Source organism: Excalfactoria chinensis, chromosome 10, assembly GCF_039878825.1.
Source record: "Excalfactoria chinensis isolate bCotChi1 chromosome 10, bCotChi1.hap2, whole genome shotgun sequence".
Lineage (NCBI taxonomy): Eukaryota > Metazoa > Chordata > Aves > Galliformes > Phasianidae > Excalfactoria > Excalfactoria chinensis.
The window spans coordinates 9709645-9734320 of NC_092834.1; the positions used below are offsets into that span (position 1 = coordinate 9709645).

At 37.6% G+C, this 24676-nt stretch overlaps 1 protein-coding gene across 3 annotated transcripts in view; it reads left to right on the forward strand.

Annotated features, from left to right (window-relative positions):
• Nucleotides 1-24676, forward strand: part of FBN1 (fibrillin 1) — a 139985-nt gene that overhangs the window by 57219 nt on the left and 58090 nt on the right. For all 3 annotated transcript variants that reach the window (XR_011904909.1, XR_011904908.1, XM_072346019.1), the window contains exons 10-21: nt 1376-1534; nt 4764-4931; nt 6231-6371; nt 6725-6844; nt 10423-10548; nt 12465-12587; nt 17432-17554; nt 18571-18723; nt 20587-20640; nt 21389-21514; nt 23437-23562; nt 24231-24350. Coding sequence is in view for 1 of the 3 variants with exons in the window: in XM_072346019.1 (XP_072202120.1) it covers nt 1376-1534; nt 4764-4931; nt 6231-6371; nt 6725-6844; nt 10423-10548; nt 12465-12587; nt 17432-17554; nt 18571-18723; nt 20587-20640; nt 21389-21514; nt 23437-23562; nt 24231-24350 (1539 nt within the window). In the remaining 2 variants the exon portion in view is untranslated. The remainder of the gene's footprint in view (nt 1-1375; nt 1535-4763; nt 4932-6230; nt 6372-6724; nt 6845-10422; nt 10549-12464; nt 12588-17431; nt 17555-18570; nt 18724-20586; nt 20641-21388; nt 21515-23436; nt 23563-24230; nt 24351-24676) is intronic.

A 24676-nucleotide genomic window follows, 5' to 3' on the forward strand; every position in this document is an offset into this window, starting at 1 on the left:
CCTCTACTCTGTATAAAGAGGAAAATGACAATAGATGCAGTGCGAAACAGTTTGTATCAGAGCTTTCTTTGATTTTAAAATGGTAGATTAGGGAGTGTATGCTCTCAGCAGTTTAGTTGGGTACCGGAAGGCCAGTTACAGAGCTGAATAATTTTATTGTAATTTCTGATTTCCAGTCTATGATAATAAGGCTGAACTAACTAAAATTTAGAAACAAAGACCAGCCGAGTTTTTTTAGCTATACTACCAACAATGTCTGTGTCCTGGGTTCCAACTAATAAAACGCAGAACCATCAAAGACTCTCTCAACGTATCACTATATATCAATTTCCATAAAATAGTAAGACACTTCTCATCTTTTTATATATTTATTTGTTTGTTTGTTTATTTATATGTCCTCTAGATGATCTAATAAACTCTGGGAAGCACTGTTACCAGACAGATAAATATGCTGTGCTGTGTATAACTGAGATGCTGTTTTGTTAGTAAATGGTGTCTGCCATTGTAAGGTGGTATCTGCAACTTTTTCCAGTACACTTTAACATCAAGTGTTTGTGTATTTTAGAAACAAACTTGATCTGGTTTTATTGTGCGACATCAAATCACACTTCAGTTTTTATTGAATGTGAGATGTGACCTGTTGTTAACAAATTGCTCAGAGCTTTATATTTATCACAAGATTATTTTGTTTTTATTTTATTTTTTACTTTCATCCACATTTTCTCTCCCTTCTCTAAGGTAGGGGATCTTCTGTACAACGTTGTTAGAGCAAATTGTATGAAGTCTGGGTACGAGATGTTCTTTGTACAGCACGTGCTCACCCTTCAGACAGGAAGCCAGCACATCTCCATAAACAATGTGATGGCGCTAGTTAAAGCTGTGTTGCTCTTTCTTGCCTGCAAGCCTATATCTTGTCAAATCGTGACATACTTCAGCTGGGGAAGCCATGACTAATGAAAAGTGAATTACTGCTTTGAGAGTTGCAACGCTGAGTTTATTGCTGTATATCTGTGTCTTTCAAATCAAAGCATAAACAGCAGTGATCTGGTACTATCTTTAATAGAGATTACACTGGAATTTTTCTCTGGAGACACTGGGGCATATCCATTCCTTTTTCCTTCTCTGATTCATTGACACTGCATGTTTCACTTTGGCGTTCACACAGAAACTATTTCACCTGCATTGAACTCCAAGTAGGCAGAATTTTATCAATGTTCTTCTGGTTTTGTGCCTTTTTTTAAAAATTTTTTTTTATTGCAAGTGCTATGTGATAGATTGTGTAAGAAACCAAGTAAAGCAGGACTTTTCCTTTCTCTTAAAGTCATATTCCTCTTTGGACTGACGATTACATATCCATTTCTCTTTCTTTTGGTAGATGTGCGTCCTGGATACTGCTTCTCTACTCTGACCAATGGGCGCTGTGGCAATCAGCTCCCCCAGCCTTTGTCCAAAATGCAGTGTTGCTGTGACAGCGGCCGATGCTGGTCTTCTACTGCAGCCAGCGCTCCTGAAATGTGCCCAATCAGATCCACTGGTATGAATCCACCTGTATTTTTATGACTATGATCGAGCACTGAATTAGGCAGTCATTTTCTTTTGTCAGCAATACTTTCATTACAGCACTATACAAGATAACTGAGGCTGAAAGGCACCTTAGGAAATTGTTTAATCCCACTGCTCAAAGAGTCTTTTATGGCAGCTTGCTCAGGACAGGCTACAGCAAGTAAACATAGTCAAAGGACTTTATCTGTTGCTTACTGATGATGTGTAGCCTGGATATTCTGACCTTACCTGATTTGGGCTTTATTTTCAACATTCTCTTTAGTCTCAAGAGCCTTCTAATAGATCCCTCTGTAATTTTGTTCTTGTTGGACAACTGGGGCTTCCTTTCTTTTATAAACTAGCTTTCTGTGATGCCGTACCAGAATTTGACAAAGAACATAATTTCTGTCTGCTACCAAAAAGTTCTGTACTTTATTGCCTTGCTGTGTGTCAGGATCCCCAGATAATACAAGATTAGAATTTAGAGAATATTGCAAAACTAAGTGTGAGGGAGTGGAGGAAATATGTCCTTGAGTTTGTTTAGGACTGCTTTGGAAAGAAAGAACACAAGAAGCTTAAGGATTGCTAGGGCAAAGCTCAAGAGAGGTACAAGGTTTAGGGAGGAACTGAGGTCATGACACTACCGCAGTATAGCTCTGAATTATCAGAGATCACATATGGGAGTGTTTGTTATTCTTGGTTTTAATCCTTTGAGTGGAACTGTAATAATGAAGGATCTAAGATCAGAACTCCGGAAGGTCTTTTCCTGGTTCTGACACTATCTTACTAATAGTTTTGAACTATTTCAAATGTCCAAGATTGACAAATAATGCTATGAAAATAGTGCAATCTACTGATATTCATCTGAAACAGGAAGGAGACAGCTCCTCAATCTTAACAGGTTGAGACAATCCCTGTTTTCTTTACATACTTTCTAATTATTGATATCTGACTGCTGAATAAGCTGGGTGGTCAAATGAAGTGATTAAGCTCATGGTGCTGACTGAGACATGACTGAGGAAGAGCTAAAATCCAGGACTTTTTGATGCAAAAACCCGGGTGGGGTCATGGTTTTATTCCAGACTTTTGTCCTGACTTGGGATATAGATTGAGACTAAACTTTCTCATTTCAAATATGTTTTGAAGTTATTTAAATGCCTTTAACGTGTGCAAGTTATTGCTGTCATTGTTTATCATGTTCATTTATTCCTCAGTATATCCTGAGAAAGCGAGGTAAGGAATTTAGAGTTGCCTGTGAAGTATGTCAGTGTCCCAGAGTCTCTCTAGTTCTGAAATGGGAATATGTAGCAATATGCTATTTTCAGTGTGAGCGGCAGACCAGATGGTACTATAAAATAGGTTGTTTATGGCTGGAAATTATACATGGAGATTAAGGTTGCAGTAAAAAGGGCTTGCACTGTATTTCTTTGTATAACACGGCAATAATTGTTTATGTGGAATGACAGTGTTCACCACTGATGCTGTAAATACTTTAAAGTGGTGTCTCAGGCACCCACTAGGACATATGCTCAATTCTCACCTAAACAGCTCCTTCATGTGTGCTAATTCCATTCAATAAATGGGCAGCCCCAAGGCCATGACTTTTTTTTGTGTGGAAGGCATATGCTCTTGGTGAATTGCCTTTGGACAATTGGGCATTACCAGTCTAGAGTAGAAAAGAAATACAGTATTGTTTCTTTCACAGAGACTGATCAGTAGGTTGTAGAGAATGGATGATTAGAGAATTGACTCTTAAAACAGTCATTAGCAAACATTTGCATAGCGGAGTTTGTGTATGCAGTTATGTAGATGCTGTTTCTTCTGAATGCCTCTTGTCTGTTTTGTCACAGATAGGCCACTGACAGGGAACAGATTCAGCTTAGTTATGAGTAGACAAAATAGAATGCTAGAACAAAACAAATAAAATACAATGAAATCTTCCTTGAAATTATTTAAAGATTAAAATCACCCTAAGAAACACTAGAGGGAAATGAATTGACATATAAAACAAACTGATGCTTAGAAGCATTAAAATAAACATGATAATAATTAGGGAGGGCAGAATTTTGGGCTACCATGTTTATTTAAAAAGTCTCTGTGATTTCAGAAGAATTTCTAATATGTTTTATAGGTGGGGGAAAAAAAGTGTGATAAAAGTGTGGAAAGCTGAAAGATTCAACCTTGTTCTCTGAACACTGAACGTATTTTTCAGTTCTCATTTTATATTGCTTCAGCAATTCATGCATCATTTTAGCTTTTTGTTTTCATAATTCCCTTCCCTTCTTATGCCATAAACTTTAAAATGTTAAAGTTCAAAGATACTGTCTGCACAAATAGTAATTTGTGTATATACAAATTGCGGCCACGAATCAGGTCAGCTGGAAATGTGATCTTTTATTGTGATACTCTCTGTGCATTCTTTGGATCAAATTTTCCAAAACCACACTTCCCGAGGACAAAAGAGTTGGGGGCAGGAGGGAAAGTGGGTTAGTAGGACAGATGCCACTAGCAGAGATAATAAAAGAATGTATGACACTCAGTATATTCTTTGTTTACAGAAAAACAGATCATTTTCCCATTAGGGGAAGGAGGAATTTACTGTGGATTGGACTCCATTTCTCTTTCCCTATGCTCCTTAGGCTGTACCTTGTTTGGTTTCTGCTTTTACTGGCAAACTTCCTTCGGACAGTGAAATAGTGTTGGTGTATTCATTCTCTAATTGTTTTTGCCTCTTGGCTAATATTTATATTTCTTTGTTTTAGGAGACTAACTTTTAAGAAATCCAGTTGAAACTGGGCTTTTTTCCCTGCTCAGTATTTTTCTAACTTTATGGAAAGCTTTGTATTAAATTAACGTGGGATCATGTCCAAAAGCCCTTCTTTAGGTAAACTTTTCACTGAGTTCATCAAAGATCTGATGATTAAAATCAGATTAAGATCAGATCGCAGCCTCACTGTTAAATTTCGTATCCAAAGTGCCAGTTTTGTTATCTTTATTTCTAACACTCTTCTGACAAGCGGTATTAATATCCTCCTTTGGATTAATGATTTGATTCACAGAACAAAGCTCATTGCTATGAAGGAAACTGATACAGGCTCAGGTTTTCCAGATTGTTTAAAATTTGTTGTTGTTTATTTGAAATGCTGTGAGAAGGCGGAGTGCTGGATAAAATGGGATATGCTGCAACAGTCTGACACAGCAGCCATGTTTTCACATTTCAGATGAGTATCGCAAATTGTGCACAGTAGCTGCTCTGCTGCCAGCAAGACCTGACCTTCCTCCAGGCCGTCCTGAGGTCATCCCTCCACCCCTTCTTCCTGGTCCTTACCCTCCTCTAGTCCCTCCACAGCCAGAAATTGTCTATCCATCTCGGGCACCACCACCTCATGGTAAGAAGGAAATATTTACTTTTTGCTACACCATTTGCATTTAGCTTCTTTTAAAAAACACGTTTCTCAGGAGCAGTATATTCCCTTCAGCTCGTGGTATCTCTTGTCTACTTTATCTGGCACTTAACTGGATATTCTTCTGATCATAGCCTTGTTACCGTGTATTTCACAGCAAGTATCCCTCATAGGTAGTGCTTTTCTCCTTAAAATAGGATTCCAGCATTACATCCTCACTATCTGTAGTGAGATGTATGTATTATAGCAGTTACGTTACTGTTTGTTTAAGGCTATTGTGAGCTTTGCTGCGTGTCAACATTGTGGAACATGAATAGCTCTTAAGTTATAACTGTTACTTACTTTAAAGAGCATGGCTGTGAGCAAGATGCTTCTTTCAGGTTGTTTTCTTCACTCTTGCTTGGCCAAGCAGGAGATGTACAGATTAAAATATTACTCTGGTGTGTACTGAAGCCAACCCAGTTTGAAGAAGGAACTGTTCTAGTGATACACAGGGTTCGGTAAGATTTCCCTAGAGCAAGGAGGAAGCCAGAGCAGCATGATGATGCATTCTTTGTTCTATTCCCTTCTCAGGGAATTTACTAAGTGAACATACAGTCTGCTGTAGGCATGTACAACCTGAAGTCATTTGGTGTAATCACATAGTCTTTTGTAAATAAGCACGAGTTTGTTTCACCCATGCTCTGTACAGATGCAAGCAGACTCCATTTGCACTGGCACCGCTAAAGCTATTTAGTCTTGGGTCAGCACCAAGCTGAGCTAATAATCCTAAGAGGCAAAGCATGCTAACTCAGGCCTGACACTACACTGACGTAGCTGCACAGCTTCTAGTCAGCTGGGAGCACGAATAGAGCCAGCTCACATCTGTCTGCCAAAGGCTGTATAGGCATAACTTCCAGCATTATTCCTGCCCTATTTCACTGGGTTGTCTTTGGAAATAGAGATAACTGAACCATTCTTCCAACGCTGCTACTCTGGGGTGCTACTCACCCACTTTTCCCCTAGGCATGAGTAGGTTCCACTTTGTTTCGCTTTTAGCCTGCAACAGAGTAAAAATATCTCAGGTTTGCCACAATGAAAAAGGCAGTGGTTGCTAGCTTTTTTCAGACAGATCTCTTAGAGGCAAAGTGCTACTTTCTCTCTTTCAGTGCTGATTGTTGAACATAATTCATGTTGTGAGGCAAGGTAATTGTTGACTTTGTATGGAAAATGCTGTCCAAATCGCAGATTACAAAAAAATGATTATGATGAACCACTAAAATATTTTTCTAACTGTTGTTTCAGTGATCTTGCCGGTGAACTTCACTGACTATTGCCAGCTGTTCCGGCATCTCTGCCTTAATGGACATTGTATTCCCACTCCTGGGAGCTACCGCTGCAAGTGCAACAAGGGATTCCAACTGGACGTTAGAGGGGAATGTATTGGTATGAGATTTTCTACCTTAAGTAATCAAATTCTTATTTTCTACGTGATTTCTGAGTTCTTATATGAAAAGAACATCCTCAAAAAGAAAACCCCAAGCAACAGTAGATAGACTTCATATTGAAAATGGTGGAAAAAACTATTTTCAACTGCAAAGTTACTTCTAGAGTAGTTTTGCGTTTAGAATAGCATTTAATGAATCTGGTAACTTGTCACAGAGTTATACAAAAATAAGAATTCCCAATTAACCTCTCCTTTTAGATTGCAGCACACTATTTCACCAGCTATAAAATAACTCTGAGGACCTGACTGCCTTTCAGCCAATGTCTTAATAAAAATACACTGTTTTTTGCAGATGTTGATGAATGTGAGAAGAATCCATGTATCAGTGGAGACTGTGTGAACACCCAGGGATCCTACATGTGCCAGTGTCGAGTAGGGTATCAGAGCACACCAACTAGAACAGAGTGCCGAGGTAAGTCACCGTTTTATAGCATAATCTGTTGTATTCATGCTAGAAGGGAAAAATCATTTTTAAGCAACATTTAAGGTTTGTTATGTATGATTTTTTTTATTTTTATTTTTTGAATAATCAGGGCAGTAAAAAGTACTATTATGAAATGGTTGATCTGTCAGAACTGGCCTTCTATGAGTAGGATTATGAAGAAGGACATTTTTTCCTTTGCTGGAAGTATCTTGGCATCATTTGTGGCTTTGAACTGGAAGACATTTATGTATATTGTTTTAACTGTTTGACCATTTTTATTTTTGATCCATGAAGATCCTAAGGATGATTAAGAATCTAGTTGCAGCTGGAAAAAAGACTGTTAAGAGATCATTAAAAGACTAGTAGAGGTGGAAAGAAAAAGAAGTCTTCCAGTGGATAAAGAGCACAGTGTCCATGTGTTCTTCCTCTCCACTGTAAGAGAAAGAAAGAAACTGTGAGAAACTGAAGTAAACTACAACAATGACAGCTTAGATAAGGTATGAGAAAGTAGCAGCACATGGGAAAAGGCTAGACAGGGAAGCTGCAGACTCCCCATTTTTGGCATTTTTGAAGAACAGGCTCAACAACAGTTCTCATGGTCTTCTTCCTCCTGCCTTCCTGCAGGAGTGGCATTGCTCCTCAGTGATCAGGGTTCTGAGGCTCCAAAATTGTCCTGGAATAGTAATTGGACAGCAAAGGTGGATGCAATGTTATATCACTAAGCTATGATTAGAGACAATGTGTGGGAGAATTAATGACTACTGTGATATTCCATAAAAAATGTAGAGACTAAGTGAAGTAGGATAAATTTGGATGCTTGAAATATCCTAGCTTGTTTTTGCTTTCTGAAGCAGTTTCTAAAGAGCCAGAAGAAAGTTATCTGTATTAGTGTGTTTTTTCCTTTGTGAATCCAAGAGGTATTTGTGGTACAGAAGCTTACTCCAATCCAGGGCGATGTGCAGAGCCAGCACTGCTGCTGCGTGTTGCTGGGAGTATTGCTAACTGCTGCCAAACAGCCAAGTTGTAGAAGCATCTTCATAACTCAGCGTACTAGTGGTGAAGGAGTGCTGAAGTGGAGTCTTGGTGGTGATGAATTTACTCATGAGTCATTTTTGTCACACGCTTTTAATTTGACTGATTCATTACACAAACACATGCTTGTCAGAAGCCCAGTAGCTTAATGACATTAAAGTGTGGTCACTTAGCAGTTCCTTTGCAATCTATGAGAACTGTGCTTGCTTGACAGGCAGTTCAGAAAGTGCTAAGATGTGCAGAATCTTTGCTTTCTGAAGGTATTTTTAGGACTAGTTTAGGGAAACAAAAAAAGCTAGTGGGATGCATTTGAAAAAATATGCATATAGCATTGGAGCCTCCCAAAGTCAACATTTGCTGTAAAATTTCTTTACATGACTAATTTGTATGTTTTATTTTTTTGCATACATGAATGTTGTCTTTGCTGATATGCTTTTGCAAATGTATTCCTTACATCCCCTTTTGAAAAACTTCTTGATGACCAGATATTTATCCGTTCCTTGCTCTGAAGTTACCTGGGAGGGTTTTTTTCTACACAGAAATCTGATAGGTAGCACATTAAACATTGCTGACTATATTACAAGCTACTGATTAAACTGTAATTAAGATTCCTTATAGTTTTAGTAAGACTTTGAATGTTGATTGGAAACTTTGATAAATAAGGCTAGCAGTGCTATGAATAATGATTAAAAAAAAAAAGTAGCTTTGAAATACAGAAGAGGGATCTAAAATGGACCTTAAAGTGAAATTTATTATTAGTTATGAATTTACAGGAGTCAATATTTCAATATTTGCTATAATCTACTTGACGTTTCTAAGAGGATAAGATCATATAATCATAGAAGTGCTCAGATTGTAAAAGACCTTCAAAATCATCAAGTCAAACTGCAACCTAACCATACTACCCTAACTCTAACAACCCTCTGTTAAATCATGTTTCTGAGAACCACATCCAAATGATTTTTATACACATCCAGGGATGGTGAGTCAACCACCTCCCTGGGGAACCTATTCCAGTGCTTAACAACCCTTTTTATAAAGAAGTTTTTCCTGATATCCAACCTAAACCTCCACTGGCACATCATAACTTTGTTTGACGGTGTCAGCAGTTACATGTATTTCAGTGAGAAAAATCTAGTTCCAACTCCCCTTCCATGGTCAGGGACACCTTCCTGGTTTCCTAAATCCTGATCCAGCTTGGCCTTAGCGCCTCCTGGGGTAAGGCATCCCCAGCTTTCTCTGGGCAGCCCATGCCAGTGCCTCCCCACTGAAGTTTCCTTCCTCAAGTTTTACTTAAATCTGCCCTCTTTTAGCGTAAAATCTTTATCCATTCAGGAAGGAAAAGATCCTAACGAGCCCTTAAAAACTAAAAGGCCAGGAAAATCTTGAGATGATTTAGTAACTAAATCCAAGCTCAGAGACAACCAAGTGCCATGAAAGTAAGGAAAAGGCACAGAGCACTGAAAAAAAACTCACGTTTTGTGTTACTGATCAGTTAGGCTTGTTTATCCATTGAGAAGACATTTATCAAGCCAGTATGCTTTTGCTAGATGTCAAGAGATGCAAGCTGCCACTGCCACTTGAGCAGCTCTTGCCTCTGCTGGCAAAACACTTATTCAAATGGATTTCTTAGCAGCTTCCCAAAACTACAGTGCTGCAAATTGAAGTTCAAAATTTTGAGCAGCATCTCTTGTCCCTCAGCTACTTGTCTAGAGATCAGAAGCACAGCGCTGGAGGACACCTCATCCGTTGTTCCTGCCTCAGGCACAGCAGTGTCCTGCTGTCAAGAGGGCTTGGAGAAGGGCACCCCTCGAATATTTGTGAAGATGTGATTGTACATTAGATGCATTTGCATAGGCTAGTTGAGATCTCTGTGAACAGAGTCCCTTGTGTGCAGGAATCTCTGGGAGATGGTCCAGGCCTTGATGGAGAACACTGAGCAATCTGAAAAATGTCTAGACAGTCTGTCTCAGCATCTCCTCTCCCCTCGTTTGGAGGCGAGGGAGAGCTGCCAGCCTTGTGTGATATCACTATTCAGGTCCTCCAAAGCACTTGCCAAGCACCTCCTGCAGAGAGGGGGAAATGAGGAGCTGATGTTTCAAATATAAAATAAGCAGGAGAAATATCTTCTGAAGTGGGAAAATCTCAATCTTTCTTCCTACCTTACAAAAACAAGCTTCCCCTGTCTTTCCTTCAGTAGTTAGCTATTGTTAAGTTAAATTTCAGTAAAAACATTTTCATGGTGAATGAAAATGGAAAAAAAAAATACCAGTTAAAAAGGTCTGATTCATGTTTGAGCAAGCTGCAGGGTAATGTTCACTGCAATTCTTTCACAGCAACGTGAAATTACATTCTGATGAACATTTTCCACACCTTTAGCATTTGGTTATGGAAATGAAAATAATTTCTTTCTCAGGTGAATAGAGTTTCCATGTAGGGTTAAAAACATGGGAATGGGGAAATGGGAAAAATTCCTCCTGACTATAAAGAAGAAAAAAATCCAAGCATTATTTTTCTTTTTGTTTGGCTTTCAGACATTGATGAATGTTTACAGAATGGCCGTATCTGTAATAATGGACGATGCATAAATACAGATGGCAGTTTTCACTGTGTGTGCAATGCTGGCTTTCAAGTGGCAGCTGATGGGAAAAACTGTGAAGGTAAGACTCCTCTGAAGTGATTCCATATCGGTAATTACAGTTGCAAGACATTATTCATGTCAATAAAAAAGAAAAGGTCCTTTGGTAGTAGGGGGGAAGGGAAGGAGCAAGAAATTGAATTTCTAAGTACCTTTTGCTGGGAGGGCAAGTAAACTGTCTTTTGCAGCCAGTTCTGGAGCCTTGGCTTGGCAAACCTCAACAGGATGTCTGTCCAGCAGGAGAAATAGCACATACCACTATCGCAAAATGCAGTTTCTTTGATGGGAGTGGTACTTTTTAAAATGGAGCACATTTTAAAACGGAGCACAAGTCACATGCTGCCTGATTTTACTGTGTGTTTAACAGTATGCTTTACGGGATCTAACTGGGTGACTAGCAAAGTGTTTTATGCAGATGCAATCTGGTCTGACCTATAAAAACCATTTTAAGAAAAATTTGTAAACATAATTGATGTGTTCCTACCTCCCGGACCTTTAGCAAAGAGGGGGGAAAAAAGAAGAATGTTCTTTATCATGCTTCCCAAGGTCCTTGGGAGGGTTCCCAATGATCTATTCATACATTAAAGGAATTTCAAGCACTGTTCTTAGAAACATTTTTGGCAGAATATTATCTCAGTGATTCAGCTCAAAGATTTAATGCCAAAATTCCTGGTTGGGATAGATACACGATTTTTTTTTTTTTAATCATAAATTATTTTTGTCTGACAGCCTGTAAGTAAAAAGAAAACACACTATGTCTAGAAGCGTAATTTCTGTCCAAGACAGCTGCAGTATTAAGGAAAATAGCATGATTCTGAATACATTGTAATGTCATTATGATCCAATGATTTTATGTGCTAGTAGTGATTCTGTTAATCCTTAGTAGAGACAGACATTTTAAAACTGTTTTTCCTGACTCTTTTTAAGATGTAGTTTAGCACTTTAAATTAGTTTTTAAATATCTAATTACAGAACTGTATTGCCTAAATACATTTGAAAATGAATATAATTTGGAAAAAAGCTTGATTCTGATTTCTTCCTTTCCCACCAAATACCATGTGCTAATAGTAATAAGAACCAAGACATCAGCAGTCTGGTAAAACATTTTTAATTCCATTGCATATGTTGCCGGAATGTCTGTTGCATCCACTTATGAGACAGTTTCATCTCTGGCATTGTAATGCATTGAGTTTTGTTCCTAGGAATACATCTGCACACACTAATCAGTAAAGAGCATGGGACTGTGCCATCCCTTAATGTAACTGTGTATAATTCTTTACATGAAACTAGTAAATAGTGCTGGTTTTCTTGTAGGTAATGTCCAAAATGGATTTGATTTGTGCCAGGATCAAGTAAAGAGTAAAAGAGTAAAGAGGATGTAATAGCTTTCTTAAATCAAGCGCAGAATTCTTGTTTGTGTATGACTGACTGACCGTGTAGGATTCAGAACATCACTGTCTGGGACCTCCAGCTTTTCCTATTTGAATTCTTCATGCTGTGCCATTAGGTCAGAGAGTGAATACTGCCAATGTGAAGCAATGATTTCTAAGTACCTTCCTATGTGCCCTATTATGCTTAGTCCAGGGAGGAGTATGTTTTATTTTAAATGAAAGTGGTGATGAAAATGCAGCAGAATGCAGAGTGCTTCTGCATGCTTGAGTACAGTGTTGGGAGTCTCCCACATTATAAGTCTTAGACTCATCAAACAGGTTACAGAAGTTTTCAGTCCTGACACAAGTGTTCATTGCCATTCCAGATGCAGTCTGCTTCTAACCTAGCTTCCATTTACATTGAGATTGTAGGCACTCTTAAATCATGTACCTTTTTACCTTTTTAAGATTTTGAACAACTACATAGGAGATTATCTTTTGTGTATAATTAGTAGAAGTTTTTGTATGTAAAAGGTATTAAGATTATGTTTATTATATGCACTTTCAGATATGGACGAATGCAACATAAGGAATATGTGCCTGAATGGGATGTGCATCAATGAAGATGGCAGTTTTAAATGTATTTGCAAACCAGGGTTCCAGCTGGCATCTGATGGACGCTATTGCAGAGGTGAGCACAATAAGTAATGGATTTCATGAGAGCTGAACTCTATGGTAGCTTCAAGAGTTGCCCAATTTTGTTACAGTGATCCTTTGGGACAAGGAGTGCTGTGCAGAGTTCTCACCAGATATGCTTTTTCAATTGGCTAGAATGATTTGTTATTGCACAAAACAGCACTCAGTCCTCTCCACAGCGTTGAGCAATAGCCTTAACTGATCAGTGGGGAATATTCTTAGATCAAGGGCTGTTAGATCCAATCTAGTTAAACTTCTTTTTTCTTTTTTTGGCCTATGAGGTCTTCTGCAGTTTGACTCCAGTATACCTCAATTTTTATATTTGGCATTTAAAGTTTTCTGCCTATGTCTACCCAAACATTCTGAACATCCTGGCTCATTGCTTTGCTGGGGTTTGACTCTCATTTCTGCCTGGGTATCCCTACTCTATATGGTATCTCTGAGAAGTGCACAGTAGCCCATGTGTCCGAGATGAAGATGTGAGTACCATGGCAAAATTGTTTTTCTCATTTCCTGCACTAGTTCAGCGGTATCCCTTGTGGGAGATGCTGCAGTATTCTGGCTGCTAGTTATGTCATCAGAGTTCCTGTTCTGTCCCATCAGGTACTGCAAATTTTGTATCTATAAATCTTCACATTTCAGCACATCGTATAAGTACAAATGAAAAATCAAAATAAGAAGAAAACTACTACGGGGCCAAATTTATTATCATTTTTCTTTGTTGAAAAGTTTACAGTCATCCAGCTCATGGAATCAAGGCAACAAAGGTGTTTGCTTACACTTCAGCATTATTTTCTTTTTAAAGTCACGTTAGATTACACTGCAGGATCTTGTGGACCAGTAACAACATTTAATGTTTGAATTAATAATTGGAGTCTGGGAGTTACTTGCACTAAAGGCAGGTTACTTTGGATCTTTTTCTTCTTGGGTGCTGTATGGGTCCTAAATCTGAGCTTGCATGCTGTCTAGGCTTAGGTACAAACCAGAACTACGATTTATCGGTAACACATCTGGAACTTCTCTTGCATTTGGGTACCTTTTCACCAAATGAGCAACCTGGTGCTGCTCAGGTTTCAGGAAGGGGATTCATGTATTTTTAGTGAGAGAAGACCTCATTCATGCTTTATAATAAGTTTTTTTCAATTGGGAAAATAAACAGTCCTTTAATTTCTCAAACGAATAAATGCAAGCATACCACAACTTACAAGCTACTGTCTGTGTTGGCTGCAACTTTAACACATTTACAGCATCAGCTTTAATTGAATTCTTACCTGTTTTCCAAATAGTAGGTGTATGTCTGTGCTTTGTTGAACATTGTTTTCCAGCTGGCTTGTGTGTGGGAAGGCAGTGAGACTTGGTCTCAAACTTGTCAGAAAAAACCTCAGTGTCCAACAGGCTTTGGTTCACCAGCCAGTTGTGTTCCCGAAGACAACTGTGTCATTATCGGGGATGTGACATTTTCAAGCAAGCTCAGCCCAAAAGCTTGTCTTCTTTTTTGTACTGAGCATCTTCTTTTTTGTTGTTATTAAATTTTGTTTGATGGATAGTTTTATTTTTATTTTTTCCATCACACTGGTGACTGAAATGCCATCCAAGAAAATGGTGCATGAATTGCTTCAGACTCTTTCAAAATCACATTTGGGATACTGGTCTTCACAGTATCTCTTACGTACCTCCTGGCTAAACGAGAGTATAGATACAGCCAAAATGGGGTTTCTGGCCCTAGAGAAATGTTTTTTCTGTGCATCAAAGGGAACATATTTGAAAATTATCCAAAATTGCAGGCAACTCAACTGATTCCTACTGAAAGTTGGAACCGATCTTATAGTGAAGTGAAGGATTTCTCCCACTGCTTTTCAACACTTACAGTAAGCCTTGTTCTCTATGAACAAGCATGCAGGCATTCATTATGTGTGAAATTACTATTGGGTCAAAATCAAACCAGATTTTGGGACCTTGACACCCAAAGTAATTTTATTCTCAACTTTGTATGTCTCCTTTCTTCCACTTACTCAAAGGATCATGAAATAATTCCCAGGAGTTTCGTGGCTACAGTGAACACAATTTTCTGGTAAATGTCTCTAGTCACCTGAATGAAAGTTTAAGATTGCTCTTTAGTGACTTCTTCTATAAATTTTACTATTTATCGTTATTGAGTTCTCTCTGCATACAGCACATGTGCAGAGTAAATAATTTCTGTCCTGCAGAACATTTAGCCCATGAAGGACTCATCTTACACCCTGTATGTACTGAATTTGTTTGTGCACTAAATGCATTAAGATCTTACACAAGCTTTAATATGCAGTTGATGCTCATGCAAGTTGTGAATGTGTGTATATACCAATTGATGTTTCTGCAGCACATTGGCTACCTGCCTGAGCAATTTCAGTATGGGATCGAACACGTGTTTTTGCTGAGCTCTTTAGAGGATTTGCAAAATAATATAAGAATTGCAGCATGAAACATATCACTCCTATAAACATCTCATTTGATGCGCTGTAAGATGAATTTTGAAATCTTAAGAATTCCCAACCCAAAGCTAGGAATACTGTAATTGACACTTAGTTCCATAAAATTGGAATTTTTAGTATAAGTACAGGGCATATTCTTGGCTGTCTGGTAAAAAAATTCCGTTCAGGCTTTATAAAGTAACATGCCAAAAAAGAATGTTACACCACAGTCTTGTGTATTCTCTGTAATACAAGACATATTAAACTTTTTCACCATTAGCTCATTTCACTGATGATTTGTGGACAATTTTTCAGAAATACTTACATCAAAGAGGCAGAGATTTAAAGCATTATTGAAAGCTCTTGCAAGGCAACTGGAAGTGGCAGTTTAGTAGTCTGAGTAAATTTTTCCTGGTTTAAAGGACTCAGAGTACCCAGCTGGCACTGCTGAGCAAGCCAAGCAGAAAAGGCTGAAACCAGTTGGACGTGGAGAATGAATGTAAATAGGTGGTTTTCCAGAACCAGGTTGAGATTTTCTGGCAAAAATCAGAAAAACAAGTGTTTCTGAAGTTTTCAGAATGGCGGCTTCTACCGCTAAGCCGTGTCAGGGTTAGGCATTTAGACTTTATGCCTGCATGTGCAGTTGATTTACTGGGTGGAATCCCAGCCCTGGTAAAAGCAAAGGGATTTTGCTCTTCTTTACTTAAGTCAGGTTTTCAGCTACCTCTGCAGAACTGAGCGACCAAGTGTACCTTTCTATAAAACACTGATGACAGTATTTTCAGCACATCTGTAAATCACTGCAAAGCAAAATGGATTGCACATTTCATCCCTTGTTAGCTTACAAAATCTTTTTTCTTAAATTCAATAGAGAAAAAGGCAAAAAACTATTAACTTTGCCTTTTTATTTCTGTAAGTATCCTTAAGAAAGGAAACCTTTTGATTTTACTTTTTCAAACATATGTGTCTGTCCAAGGAATTCATTGTTTTTTAGCAAAAACTGTCAATACCTTTAAATAACATGGACACGTTTTGATGTCCTGACTCAGTTTTTTCTTACATTGAGTAAGAGCTAAATTTAAAGAGGAAAACGCATTTAAGCTTTGTCTAATGCAGGACAGAAGACTGCAGGGTGAAGTCGAAATTAATTGAGCCCATGTACTTAAGTATAATTCTATTTTAAAATGCAGTTTGAAAAAGGAATGTTGGATCATACAAACCATGTTTTATGCCAAACAACACAAACTAAGTAAAACATAGAGGTGTTTCGCTCTCAATTTGCCCTTTTAAGGTCAGAAAAAAGGAAATAGTCACACGCGTGCTGTCTTTTGTATATATGGAGGAGAGTTGTTATGAAGTGATTATTTTAGAAAGGTTATACCTACTTCCAAACAATACTTTAAACACTTCTTTTCTTGATCACTTTTAAAATAGTGGCATAATCTGTGACTAGGGAATCTTGCTATTAACAGGATAGGCATCCTATAATTTTATCTCTTTTTATTATTTTGACATCTCTTTATGAAAGTCTGATGTTATGAGGCTTTGTTCTTCTATTTCATTGCTAAGGATCTTATTGTTTAATGTACTAATGTTGGGCAAAGATGGTAGTTTGTGCTCAGCGGTGGCTCAGTAAACAAATCATTAAGAAATTCCTTTCAAGACTGGAGTGCAGCCTGTCTGTTAAAAGTTTATAATATGGCCTGTAATGAACATCTGATAGGAAGAAAACAATTGTCATGCAGATAGCCAGCAAAACGCTGTGTACAGGCAGGTCCAACTACGAACAATCAGATATTCTTCCAAAAACTGAATCTGCAGCAGGAGGAAGGGAAATTCTTTGGTGTCCCTGTGAAGGCACCCCATGGAGCGGAACAGGACGAGAGGGTGAAATATTCAATTTGCAATCTAGACTGATTTTTAACAATGCAAATGAGCAGTTAACATAGACAGGGAATACCCTGTTACACAATACAGAAGTCCTTTGTCTTAGCAGTCACAGTTTCCTCATTCCTCCTATACTGTTTTTTCCTGAATGACCCTTATTTTGGAATACGTACCTCCTGAGGACATTTAGGGAAAATGTAGACATTCGAGCTGAAGGAAAATGCTAGGAGAGTCAATCTGTTGGCTGCTTTTTTGTGTGGTTTTTGGTTTTTTTTTTTTCCATATTTTTCCTGAATTTTGCATTTTTCTCTTCCTTTTTACAGAGTTGATTAACCATTCCTGATAAGATCTTCATCGGAACTAGTTTCTGTTTTCCCTTGATATGTTTCTATAGGATGCACTGAAAGTAATCTGTGAATGCAAGTTGCACAAATGCAAGTTTCAGCCAGGCATTGAACACTATGTAATTTAATTTAATAAAGCTCAATCTGTTCTCCAACAGACATCGATGAGTGTGAGACAGCTGGAATATGCATGAACGGACGCTGCGTGAACACTGATGGCTCTTTCAGATGTGAATGCTTCCCTGGCCTTGCAGTAGGACTCGATGGACGTGTGTGTGTTGGTAAGATATGCTCAGTGTGAGCAAGTCACTAACAGTGCAAGGGCATTAATGCTAAACTGATGGACAAATCAGAGTTTGAATGTAGAATTTATTTATTTTTTTAATGGGTTGGTGCCTGTTAGGAAGGTGATTTACTAGACTAGTAGATATTAATAGCTCTGGGATATTTACTTTGGTGACCTATTTTGCTGTTTTTTCTTTCCATTTTTGTTTAAAGGGAAAAAACCTGTGGGCCAAATTACAAAATCATGTAGGCTGTATAGCATAGTGCTGTTGAGAGTGAGTGAGCAGGTGAGAATCTGCCCCGTTTCTGTCAACCTAAAATTCTTCATTTTTTTTCACTAGAGATTTAATTAGTCTTTCAACTCTTTAAAGTGGGCCATACCATTTTTTTCAGTTCCCTCTTTTTCTCAATAAATAAGAGGTTTGAGGTTTTTGATTTTAAAATTCTAATGTGCCTACATAGTGCACTGCAATTGCTGTCATTAAGGAAACTTCAGTTAATGTTCAGAAGCCATGACAATAGGGATTTTTCACTAATTTTTGCTTAGAAACGCAGTTAATTTATCTCAGTTGACAGAGTTGCTATGGGCAGAAGAGCTACGGTAATTCTTTCGGTACTTTTTATTTTAAAGTCAATTTAATATTTAAAGGGATTGTAAAGTGTATTATTATATGGTCAATAAAAGAGTTTTAGTTTAATTCATTGCATGTAAAACATTCACTGCGTATTAAAGCCCAGAGTGACAGTTTCTGTAGTTCACTAATACAGGTTAAGTCCTTAAATGCAATAATGAGTTTGTATGTCTGAACTCAGTGGAGCTTGAGGAAGAAGAATTTCCTGTCCCAAGTATAGCAAGTGTATAGGTGGGTGAAAAGCATAGAGAAACGGCAGAAAATGTTTTGTTTTGACAGCTATTTCACAGTGTTTATTACACCAGAGCTAGATTTAACACTTGTAATTTATGGCACTATAGTTGGTTATAATAGGATTAAGAGGGATTTCTTTTTTTCAGATACTCATATGCGAAGCACGTGCTATGGTGGCTACAAGAGAGGACAATGTGTGAGACCATTAACTGGTGCAGTTACAAAATCAGAGTGCTGCTGTGCCAGCACTGACTATGCCTTTGGGGAACCTTGTCAGCCCTGTCCAGCACAAAATTCAGGTACAGCATAATTACTGGTACATGTTCTAATTTAAGATTTACGATGGTAAGCTATTTTTAGGAAGTTAAAATACAGCTTTGTTTTAACATTGCATCTTAAATCTGGAGAATTAAATTGTCGTACAGCAAATTCTATATTTTGAGCAATCTGATATTTTGCATGTTGGAATAGTATAAGAGATTTTTTTGAGGCAATAGTCAATGCCAGCACCTGTTCCAGAGTCATTACATGCATGAAAACAGATTGTCACACAACAACTTCGAGTATGATAGACATAAATTACTAAAAATATAATTTCAATCTCAAATTATTCATGGCAATGTCTTGAGTGACCCATATATTCAAATAGTTTTGTATACCTGCCAGTCAGATATTTGCTATCTGAGTTCTACATCATCCAAGTGTTTTGAAATTGTTTATAGAGAAACTAGACTCTGGATAGTCAGTACAAAAATAAAAGCCTGATTAAGACAGTTGAGAATATTTAAGTCTCTCACCAAAATCCCCACCAAGTGATGTTGTCTGGAACATAACTGCTTTTTGGCAAGACAGGAATCCTAATCATTCTCATGGGTAGAATCTGCTTTTAGGAAAGCACTTCTTCCAAGAAGACTATACTGACACAATCCTTGTCCTACAGCCAGTAAATAAAGAGACCCTGGTTTTGTGGAGGTGACTGCAGGGGAGCTAATTTGAAGCACAACTTTGTCAAGTAATTCTTTTCACTCAGCAAATTTGTTGTTTTGACAAAATATGCCATTCAATATGTAGCTCAGAAACATCTCACACTGACTTGGGATCTGCTTTGTGGACAAAAATATCTTATGTTTATTTTTTAAATCTCAGTTTTAACTTTATGTAAAGCATTAAGAGAGACATGAGCAACTGGAACAGATCAAGCCTGTTGAGCTTATGTGAGCAGTTTGGTGAGAGTTTATTGGCCACCATGTTGTAATGCTCCATGTTATTTAAAATAGCATAACGCCTTGGGAATTTTAGCACAGTAAGAAGGAGCCTTTCCAGCATCCTCTGCTGCTATCAGTGGGACCTTCATACTGTACATTACAGTTGAAATCTTTTGTAAATGTTGGGCACTGTATCATTGACTTCTCTTTTATATCTGAATGACTTCAGCTGAACACTTACACAAGTGGAAGCTATTTTTCATTTTTGTTTTGTCTGCCTTCATGATTGTTTTTAATAAAAAAAAAAAAAAAAAAAAACAACAGAACAAATAAAACAACAAGAAAAAAACATCCCTAAGAGTGAAGTGGAACATTTCTTTGGGCTTTGAGTGTAAAGGAGGAATTTTCTTACAAAGAAGCATCGCATCAGAGAGGTTGAAAAGAATCCCTCAAAAGAAGACATTGTCACTCTGCTCCTCAGAAACTCTCTGCAGAAGTTTGTTCCATTCTAAACTAATAATCTTGTTCATGTCCAGGGTAGGTGTGCATTCAGTGGCAGGGATTCAAGCAGCAGGGGGTAGGGGGAAGTAGTGTGTATTTATATGGATGGTGAATTCCTTTGGGCTCAATCTTATCATAGGAGGTGATCCTTTCTCTTGTAAAGTCCTATTCTAAGCTGTGTAATGCAGAATATTTTTGCATCACTTGCTTTTGTTTGACAGATGAATTGATTCCATTCAGTTCCTCATCAGAAGGTGCAGACCTTGAGTCTGTTAAAATGTTTCCTAGGTTCAGAATATCATGATGACATATTTTATTATTTTTTTAGAATCACCAAAAGGCATTGAATATTAATATTAAATTGGAATAATTGGTTGACATGCTGTAGATATGAAAGTGAAAGCAATGAGCTATAAGAAAAGTATTCAGTAAGTTGTTCTTTTTTTTTTTTTCCAGCTGAATATCAGGCTCTGTGCAGTAGTGGGTCTGGTATGACTGCCGGAGGAAATGGTAAGATCACCTTATGTAGTTCAAACTATTCATGTTCTAACTGAAAGTAGGAACCTGGATATTCTTGATTTGTTAAATATGCTGGAGGAAATGATGGCTGGAAAGAGAGGTAGGAAGGCTTATCCAAGAGAATGTAACACAGTAGAATAGATGAATTTAGGGTGAAATAAGTGGAACATGCCATTTCATCAGCATGGTCTATTTTATGCCTTTGAATGCATGTGATAGCTGTTACAAAATAGCTTCAAATCTTTGAGCAGTTTTATTACCTATATGACTTAGAAATCACATAAGTCATATTTGCATTTTTCAACTGAAATGATCCTGAAAAATAAAATCATACTGAACACTGAGCTTCCTCACTTATTTTCATCTCAGTCACAAAGGCCAAGCTGCAGTGCTTGGTTAATAATTACAAAGCAGGAGTAAGTGATTACAGCAAATGCTTTGTGGTTGTACTCACTAGTAGATTTACTGCCAGTAGAGAAGGGAGAACATTCAGAAAGGAGGGATGTTTATTATCCTAATTCATACCTATGATGCATGTTCTTTTAAATGTCTTTGGGCTAGAGATGGTCTTAAATCAGATCAGAAATATATGATTAAACCATTTGTAACAGATAAAGTATTTTATTCTAGTCTGGAGAATAAGAAGGGTGAGTCTGTGCAGTCCTCAATAATCAACAGTGGTTTTTTACTGTTATTGTTTTCCTCATTTCTTTATTTTTATTTTTTAATGTTTATGTAGACATTAATGAGTGTTTACTGGATCCTGATCTCTGTCCTAATGGAAGGTGTGAGAATCTGCATGGAACGTACAAATGTATTTGTAATCCTGGGTATGAAGTGGATTCAACTGGGAGAAACTGCATCGGTATGAAATGTCACACTTTTTTGTTGTGAAATCTGATATGTGAGTTTATCCTCCTTTGCCTTTTCCTTCAATATTTTATCAGATCCAATAGTTGCTCTTCTGGATGTTTTTGCTTTTTTCTTTTTTTGTTTGTTTGTTTAATTTTGGAGCTTTGCATTGCTTGTGAAGTCCTCCAATGTAAAGATAGAAGTGACCAGTGCTACTGATAATTCACATCACTGACAGTTCAGATCAGTTCACAGATGCTCCGTAGCCTCAGTGTTTCTCAAAACACAGTTCACTTTTGTTTGTAGTTCTTGGTCCCATTCATTTTTTATTTCTACATTCAAACATTTTTTATAGGGCCTGTCCTGAGACTGATCCTTTTAAAGCATTCCTAATACTGTCTCTCCATTATGATGACTCTCCTTTATAATGTACCCTACTGTAATATCTCCTTCATCCGGATCTGGATCTACCTTTAAGTTCTTAAATTTCTTCCTGTTTTTGCCAGCTTACATAGTAATTTTATGTAGGTTCTGTATTCTCTATTTAAACCTAAACAGCTTAAGTCATCTTTGTTATTCCACTCTAAACTATCCACTATCTTATTTTAAAAAAATCTGAATTGATCTTTGATAAAAGTCATGATGTAATTTATCCCATTTTCCCATTTCTTCTTTGGCTTTGATTATCCATGTCCTTTTTCAGTGTCTGTCTGTAGCTTATGGCATCCCTTCTCTTCTCCCCTTCCATCTGTAACTTTTCCAGCTGCTCCCCAGCCCGCCCTGTTGCAGCCCACATCCATGCTCCATCACAGCTGTTTCCCATTCCTCCATAATGTTCTACCTGGCCCTCTCTCAATTTTTCTGAACTCCTGTGAAGCTTCCCACACGGTCTGCTTTATTCTGCAAATCTCCCTGCCTTTCCTAGTAATTCTGCTGTTCCCAGCTGCTGAGCTGACCCTCTGAGTCTTTCCAACTTCTCTCAACACTTTCTGAGGCCTCCCTGACTTAGCCAATTGTTCCTGTCTGCTATTGGGGTCTCTCCTGATCTTCACCTGCCGTTCATGGCCCATTGCCACCTTCTTGGAACTTTTCTCTAATGATCACAGCTCTTTCAAAGATTTCCTAAGGGCTCTTGAAATTGAGCGCTGGCATTTCTGTTTAAATTTTTCATCTCTGAAACAAATGTAGATTCACATTGGCCTTATTAACCACAACATCTAAGACAGTTCAGAGCAGACTTGGCAAAAAATGGTGATATAAAGAACAGAATGACAAGCAAATCTTTCCAAAACAATCATCTCCTCTTTTTTTTTCATGAGTGTGGTGGCTGTTGCTCAGGGAATTAGAGACTGCATAGACCTATTCTGTAATAAATGCAAGATGAAAGCATGATTCTCAGCTTTATTTTAAACAGTGCTATGGCTATCGCATGTTATGAATTCATGCAGAAATCAAGTATAAACTCTTGTAAAAGCAAAATAGCTTTCTAAATTATAAAGCATGGGGAAAAAAAAAACACAAAAAACATAAAGAGAAAAAAACTGTGCTTTACTCCATGTTTAAAAGCCAAAAAAAAACCCAAAAAGTTATTTTTTTGTAAGTAATATTTGTGTGATTTGGAATTATATAACTTATTGCTTTCATTATTTTGATGAGTTTTTGTGAATAAGAAGGGTGAAGTAAGTGAGATCTTTAGTACAGTTTTAGTTTACTTGGAGTAGTTATTTCCATGTGAAATAATTCCAAACCTGTTGTCAGCTCAAGAATCTTGAAATCTTTGGTAAACACTGCAAGATGTGTGTATGAGTATTCTTTCTCTCTTATCCCTTTGTCTCCTTCTTCTCTTCACAAAATCTAATAAAATGTGACTACAAATATGGAAATTTTATTCCAGTTTTTGTTTTCTATCTTAATAGTTCTTAATTTTCAATTTAGATATTGATGAATGTGCGCTGAACATGCTGCTTTGTGACAATGGGCAATGCAGAAATACCCCTGGAAGTTTCACTTGCACTTGTCCCAAAGGATTTGTATACACACCTGACCTAAAAACATGTGAAGGTAATGGATAGCGCTTCATTTCATTTTAATTTGATTCATTGGATTTGTTCTTGTGTTGTGTCAGGTATACTTTGAATCTTCAGATTATTGCATATAGAACGTAAATCAAAAAAAGAAGGAAAAAAAGAAAAACATAAAATGATGTGGGGAAGTATAGAAATGAGGAGAGACAAGTCCCAAACACAAAAGTTTTAGATTAGATAAACTTGTGGAATGGCCTGTATCAGGTCTATACTAGCACTCCTTGCTGATGACCATCATTGGGCCTGCATTGTGCCAAGAGTGATAGAAATACGGCAGTCATCAGGCTTTATAGATCTTTTCTCTTTTGTGGATAAGAAAGAGCCATATGGGTGCTTGTCTGAATCCTTTTTGATCCATAGACAGGATGTGTGTCAAATAACTTAAGCGATATGGTATTACCACAGAAGCAGGGCAACAGGTGGGTATCTCGAAAAGTGAGTTGCTGCTGCTGAGTTCAGTTGTTTAATGTTCTGTTGTCTTTTGGGCACACACATCTGTGTGATGTGGAAAGCCTCATGACTGAACAAGAATATGAGAAATCCTATTATTAGAAGAGCTTCTTCCAGTTCAACCTCAGCCAATGAAGGCCATGTGTATTTTTGTTAGTGTTTCCTGGCACTAATGTCAGCATGTTTCTCTTACAGATATTGACGAGTGTGAATCTAATCCCTGCGTTAATGGGGTATGCAAAAACACACCAGGCTCTTTTGCTTGTGAATGTTCTCCTGAAAGTACTTTGGATACAACAAGAACTATCTGCATAGGTATTTTTTCTTCAAAAATTTTGTTGTCTGGTTGAACATGTCCAGTGACATTCAAACAGTTTATAAAATACTTTGAAATAACTTCTGTTATTGTGGAAAATGTTCCAGAAACAATGTCAAAGTTTTTATGTACTCATAGTAATGATGAAAACAAAGTGTGATTGCACATGGCAGTGATTTCATGGAACAATTGGAAGAGATAAAAAAGTTTTGTAACACATAGGTAGGAATGATCAGAGCTGTTCTTTAGGACTATACTCACCCACTTAAGTCCTCCTGCAAGAGGGGTGGACATGTTCTTAAGATCTGATCTCTGGAGAGGCTAG